General features: G+C 46.7%; 1 protein-coding gene across 1 annotated transcript; it reads left to right on the top strand.

The window, feature by feature from the left end:
• Positions 1-6,203: 6,203 nt before the first annotated feature.
• Positions 6,204-7,184, top strand: LOC125529191 (B3 domain-containing protein Os03g0120900-like; the record flags this gene model as incomplete). The annotated part of the gene is given in 1 exon segment (XM_048693603.1): positions 6,204-7,184. A coding segment is annotated over 1 exon segment (378 nt), but the record flags the coding sequence as incomplete, so codon positions are not given.
• Between the last annotated feature and the right edge of the window lie 6 nt (positions 7,185-7,190).

Raw genomic sequence — 7,190 nt, 5'->3', positions numbered from 1 at the left:
GCGGTAGTAGATCAGCTCATCATCAGCCAGGGGCTTTCCAGCGGCGGCGAGCTCATCTGCGAACGAGCGCATGTGGGCGAAGTAGGCCGCCACCGTCTGGGTTCCCTTCTGCGCGTTGGAGAGGGCGATCCGGATGTTGTTGATCCGTGATCGGGACTGCGACGAAAACATGTTCGCCAGAGCAGCCCAGAGCTCATGCGGCGTGGTGATGGACGTAACCTGCACGAGAACTTCCTTGGAGAGGTTATTCAACAGATATCCAAGTACCTGCTGACCTTCTTTAACCAAACTCTGATGGAGGGGATTAGGCGCAGAGTGTTCTTTCCCGTCTTTGTCCATGGTGACCAGGACCTTGACGGGCTCCGCCGCGGATCCATCGACATAGTCGAAGACCCCAGCACCTCTCAGCTGCGGCGTCACTTGGGTGCGCCACAATATGTAGTTGGTCCAGGTAAGCTTCTCGGTGACCTGACCACTTAGGCGGGCAGGGGAAGCACCGGAGGAGGACGACATGGCAGGAGCGAAGGCGGAAGGCGTGGTGGCTAGATGAGATAGGAAGAGGAGGCTCTGATACCATGTAAACTTTCTATGAAGCGTCGTACCTGTTGAGGCCGAGCCTGCGTGTTTATATAGAGCAGGGGCTAAACCATGATTGCGTACAAAGGGAGTTCGGTACAGGAGGTTTACATCTTGAAAGAGAAGAAAGAATCAGGAGATAACAATGCTTAAACCGATTTCTATCTATTTCTACTTAAGCTAACCCCTTGCCGAAGTTATATGGCACATGTCAACACATGACGTGACAATATGTTGTTTAACAAAGGAAATGTTGGCTTGGGTCGAGCTTGGACTTGAGTCAACCTATGGTAGATTTTCTCACAAAATTAGCTATCCGGGATGGGTCTCCTCACCGTCAGAGCCGTAGCTACGGTTGTAGCGATTATAAGTTCCCTGGCCTCCTATCCAACGTATATGTTCCAAGGTTTGGCCGAGCTTGGACTTGAGTTAACGTTAGTATAGCTAATGTAGTATCTCGAAGGTTTGCCCTGGGGCGTAGTTACTCACATGCTCACCGCATGTGATATTTGCCCTCTCATCACTGACTAAAGTCGCATGGCGCCAAACCAACCAGTGATGATCTATTTTAAGTAACAATGACAGTGATGAGATAGTTTGGAGTGGATACAAATAGTGAGTCAAAACAGAATAGGGAGGGGCAGGCAAGAGACTGCACATGCATGTACAGTGAACTCGTACGTAGAAGACCTTTTTTTCGAGGAAAGTGCATGGAAGACTTTGCAACAACATAGAACAAATGGAAGTGCATGGGAGTCAATTTGACAAGGATTGATTCGTGGAAGGAAGAGCAGTCTCGTTGAAGTTTTCCATGCGCATGCGCATCGAAGAGTAGACTTGCGATTTGACGGTCAAACTAAAGTAAGGCCGGTCGCAACTTGCAAGTTGGTGATCAAGTGTTGATCGTTTCAACAAATATATGCAGAGTGATTATATATGAAGTTGCATGTAGATAGGCGTACTTGGATAGTGACAATGCGCATGCGCGCGTGCAGTGAGCTCCCGGCCGGCCTCCTATATATGTTCCCTGGCCTCCATGGCAATCCAACACACGCCGCTGATATTATGGATGGATCCGATGTCTTTAGACTATCCACATTGGGAGTAACATAGGTGGTAACATCACACTTATCCAAGTAAAATAGATGATGTGGCATGTAATTAATGAAGAAGTGAGGCATGTGATAACATAGCTAGTTACTGTAACATCACACATATCAAGAAAAGATGAGTCTACAACCTAATAAATTAAGTGATGCATCACACAACACATATGTTACTAACCTTTGTGGACGTAGTAATATAGACTAATAACATATGCATTTTACTTCCCACTATGACTAGACTTAGATCAGTCACTGCGTTATCAATGACAGTTAAATCATCCATGAAATTAAACCATCCCAATCGACATTTACGTATCTAAATTAAGGCCTAGGCCTCTTCCGTCTCCACCCATGTCATGTCCCTTCTTCCAATGACCCTCGATCTTGGAGCTCGGCAGCGCTGCGCTCTAGCCACGCGTTCGTCCTCCCCGGAGATGCAGCATGCTATGAGAGCTGGTGTACGGCGGTTCGTCACCACGGAGGTCAGCTACGCGCTCGTGTTCGGCGGCTGCGTACATTCCATCCCGCCCGACGGCGCGCGTATGGCGTCCTGTGTGCGTTGTCCCGGATCTACCACGGCCTGAGGCGGGCCTGCTCCTACCGGCTCGCTTGACGGCCTGGCAGGAGACTCTCGGCGTATGTATTGTTGCGGCGGCTATGGTGGTGCACGGGCAATCTGATCTGGCCTATTTGATACCGCTGTGGACGCGCATGATGCCAGCACGGATCAGGACAAATATGATGCTTGATGGCAGCTCTTCGGACTTTCAGTGGTTGTCGATACGGCGGTGGTTGGCTGAGTGCAGCTTTGATCCGCTCGACGGCCTTCGGAAGGCATGCCACCATTGGTGGATGGTTGGGCGGCTACAGACGGCGATTTGACGCAGAGGGTATGGTTGCGCAGCGGCGTGGTGGATTCTAGTCCAGTGCATGTAGCTGCTGGGATCGTGGAAAGTGGCGGGGATAACACACGATTGACTTCGATCTGGTGGTGCTTCTAGTATCCGGTCTCGAGCTCCGGGATGAAAATCCAAGGTCTAACTCACGTTGGTTTTACCTCTTGCAATGGCGATGTTTTTGCATCGTTACCTTGTTGAAGGCATTGCATGGATATGCTCGGACTTACTTCTTCAGGGTGAAAACCTAGATTCTGATCATTGGTGGTCGGATCCGGTGACGGCGGTGTTTGAGCATCGTTGCCTTGTTAAAGGCGTTGATGTTGAAGAACTTTTTCGTTGTCCTTGTGGTGTCAGGAGATGATTGGTGCGGATATGATCGTCGATGTAGTTTGTCGGTCACTGTTTTGATCATAGGGTTTTTTTTTACTCGCTTAGGCATAGCTTTGGTCTTGTATGATTTTGCTTTTTGCCGGCGTTTTTTTAGTGTGAGTGCGTTGGTGTTGGCTGTGTGCATCCTAGCTATGCAGAGGCCGGGTGTGTGCTCTTTGTGTTTGCATCTTCTTGATGCTTCATTTTGAATCAATAAAATTCACCCTTTATCGAAAAAAATCTAAATTAAGGCCATGCATGCATGCCAAGAGTATTAGTAATTGAAATCGCCAAAGTCATGCTTGGCCAAATAGGAGTTTGATCTCATTTCTAGCCGGTCAATTCATCTTCGGTGGTTAAAGAAAAAATGATCTTGTCAGCAGCCATAATGTCGTCTGAATTTCACATTAATTTGCGGTTGCAGAACACCGGCTTTTTGGAGTAGTAGGGTCACTTTTATCATAAATCTAGGATTACGATCCAGAGCACTTCGTACGTACTACTCCACAAAACCTAGGAGCATATACAGATTACAATAATTCGACAGGGGTACACTGCATAAATGCACTACAGTTTGACAGTCCAGTAGGTATCTTCTCTGAATTGGTTAATGCACATTGTACTCGATAGTACTACTAAACCACTATCCATTCTGGGAATTACTGGGGGTCAAGATTTTACTACTTAACCGGTGATCAAAAATTCAAAATTATGTTGCTTGTGCAAAGTAGTAGGTCCCAGAGAAGGGCCTAAGTTTTATCCTGCTGCTGCTTTGCAAAACAGAAAAGAATAGTACGTTCTCTTTTCCCCCTTTTGCTAAATCGACATGCTATATGCCCACAGAAGAGATACCCATGCATGCAAAATGCAATGCACACACATGCACCGAGCTGTCCAATGGTCAACAAAGTGCTCAGCCAATCCACAGGGAACCGGCGGCCGGCTGGTCCCAAATTATCGTCACTCGGGATGCATCTTTGGCGCAACTTGGTTGTTTGGAAAGTGGAGATAGGCAAAGAGATTTCTCAACCCAATCCATGTCTGACCAAATTTTAACTACATAGTCTTTCCCTTGAGATACAAATCCTTTTGGTTAAAAATAAAGTCCATTAATGTCTAGAAAAAGATCATGAACGCGCTTTCGGGTTTGCTCACATATATAGGAAAAAGTCATAACTAAGTGAGATGGGGAGCAGGTATTTTCAGTTTCCCAAAAAAGCTTAATTTTCTACTTAGGTGCGCCGAGTGGGCATGGACCGAGCTAACTTGTCATGCTAACTTGTCGAAATCATCGACCCCATGTAGTACATGGAGTTAATTAAAGGAGCCTTTTGTGCCCATGTATGATATGTAACTTTGTTAGGACTTCATGTTTCTTTTGGAAAATATACACTCGTCACTCCTAAAACAAGGGCAGACTGATGTACCAGAAGACTAAACACGGAATGGGGTGAGCGCAGCCACTAGGGCCGGCACTTAACAACCTCTTGCCATGTGACCATAGGCCGGTCCTAAAACTCAAGTAGACCCAAAACTATTAGCTTTTCCCAGGACCGTATATATTTTTTTAAAATGTGAACATCAACCGTAAGTAAAGTACAAGTTGTCTTAATTTAACTTTCCTGGTCATAAACTTCCACGCTACAACCAAAACTAGAAGATAACTTGATTTACAAATAAAAACTAGCTAGACAAGAAAAACCCTTTGGCAAGTCTAACCAGCCGTCAACTACCCCTCCCAATGCCTCACGATTCTCCCACAAAACAAAGGCAAACCCCCCGAAAACAAACAGCCACTGGGCATATATTTTACTAGCATCTGCCCACCTCATGTGCCAAGTGAACAGCCAGCAACATGTGTGTGCACCTTATAAAACATGCCTCTACTGGTAAGTAGCTGCAGATTGTACCTTATTGTATGTGCCACATGTGCCTGAGTGTGCCCATAAAATAGACGCCTTCTCACCCCTGGGGCCGAATCAGAGGTGAGCAGCCATGCTGACCTCTCTCTCCTCATCTTGTCTGTCCTGCCACAATAGCTGGCTCTGCAGTGGCAATTTCTAATTGTAAGAAGATAACCTGAAATAAGTTCAGAGACAGTCGACTAATTAAATATTGCCCTTAACAGACTCGCGTTGCGAATATTCTATCTGGATGCATTCATGATTTTATTTGGGGATCTTAAGTTTTGAGGTTTAAGGCAATACACCATGGAAGATCAATTTAATATGCCAACAAAATTAGACAAGCATGTTCGGTCTTCTGTGGCAGAGCAATTGTGTGCAGCAGGTTGCAACAAGAGCAGTTCAAACTTAGCATCTGTATGTGATAATAACAAGGCAACTAAGACTAAGCATGTGCGTGATAAGGTATCCAGTTTTAATTCCAGATATTTGTGCTACGCACCACTTTTTCTTTCCAGAACGCGCAAGAGAATTCCAGATATTTGTGCTCCGTAGCACTTGGAAAACAAAAATATGTAGCACAAATATCCATTCATGTATGGTAGACTAACCTGAAAGCACAATGAAATTGTGAAGAGGCACCGCAAGGTCAAGTCAAATTGCAATGCAAAATTAATATAGTCAGTTGATACAGCTAGCTAGCACACTTGGCTTACATTCAACTCCCTACTTAAACAAACATGGATATATAAAAGCCTCGAATCAAATCAAGGAGTAATCCATACAACCAGAGACACACACACATACTCCCTCCGTCCCGGATTTATTAGGCCCCTTTTATTTTAATTCAAAGTTTAACCATGAATTGAACTAATAAAATGTAAACTATATGTCACAAAAATTATATTATAAAAAAATCTTTCAAATACAAATCCAATAATATATTTATTGTACCATATACTTTATAATTTTTTAGTCAAATACATGGTCAAATTGAGCCCAAAATACAATAGCCCTAATAAACCAGGACGAATGTAGTACACAATCCAATTTTATAAACTAGTAATTATATGAGCATAAGATACAGTTGTTCTGATACCTACCAATAAGCATGCATGTTGAAAAATCTGATCCAACAACTGGCATTTTGGGGCTCATCATCTGCCTAACTCGCATAAAGGCTCTCCCTATAGCATGACAAGGACAAGCTCACATGAGCTCAACCAGATAATCAATGGGCCCCACCCTAGCTAGCTATCTAGCAGCTAGCTAGCTCCTCTCACACCCCATCCTCCTTCCTCTCCTTTAAAAAGCAAGCTACTTGTATTGTGCCCCCTCTTTCCCCCACCCCTCCATCATACAGTACATTGCGCACACAACTACACACGTATACGTACACATACATACACACTACTACACTACACACACTAGCTAAGCAAGCTAGGACAATTACCTTCGGTTGCAAGCCAAAAGCAAGCATCCATCCATCCAGAGCCAGCAGCCTCATCTCCATTTCTCCTCCTCTCCTCCCCTTCCTCCGGCCTCTCTCTCACCAAGAACCTTCATAGTACCCACCCCCCACCCTTCACATCCACCCTTCTTCCTCCTCCCCATCCTCTTCTTGCTCGATCTCATGCCTGGATCCTGCAAGAAACCCAAGCTCTAGCAGGCAGATCGAGCTGTTCCCCCCTTCGTAGCTACTTCCACAGGTTCCTGCTTTGCCAATCGGCCAAGAATTCTAAATTCCAATCTCCCAAGCTAGCCAAATATTATAAGCCCACCCAAATCCTATACTTATAAACAACAGTAACAGCACAGCACTGGGAGTGGGAGAAGTGGAGCACCAGCTAGCTGGCTGCCGGTCAAAGGTCAAGGAGAAGGAGCAAGCAGGCAAGGGGAGGGAAGGGAGGAAGGAGGCATCTACCTAACCTACCTCTCTTCAATCGGTGCACATGGAGTTCACCGCAATCCGGGCCTCCGCGGCGGCCGCTGGTGGCTGCTCTTCGCCGCCGCCTGCGGCGGATCATAAGGCCGAGGAGGAGGCGGCGGGGCCGGTGGAGAAGGAGCACATGTTCGACAAGGTCGTGACCCCGAGCGACGTGGGCAAGCTGAACCGGCTGGTGATCCCGAAGCAGCACGCGGAGAAGTACTTCCCGCTCGACGCCTCCTCCACCGACAAGGGCCTCCTGCTCAGCTTCGAGGACCGCGCCGGCAAGCCGTGGCGCTTCCGCTACTCCTACTGGAACAGCAGCCAGAGCTACGTCATGACCAAGGGCTGGAGCCGCTTCGTCAAGGAGAAGCGCCTCGACGCCGGGGACACCGTCTCCTTCTGCCGC

This window comes from Triticum urartu, unplaced genomic scaffold (genome assembly GCF_003073215.2).
Source record: "Triticum urartu cultivar G1812 unplaced genomic scaffold, Tu2.1 TuUngrouped_contig_5417, whole genome shotgun sequence".
Taxonomy (NCBI): Eukaryota; Viridiplantae; Streptophyta; class Magnoliopsida; order Poales; family Poaceae; genus Triticum; species Triticum urartu.
This window is presented reverse-complemented; position numbering and strand designations above follow the sequence as displayed.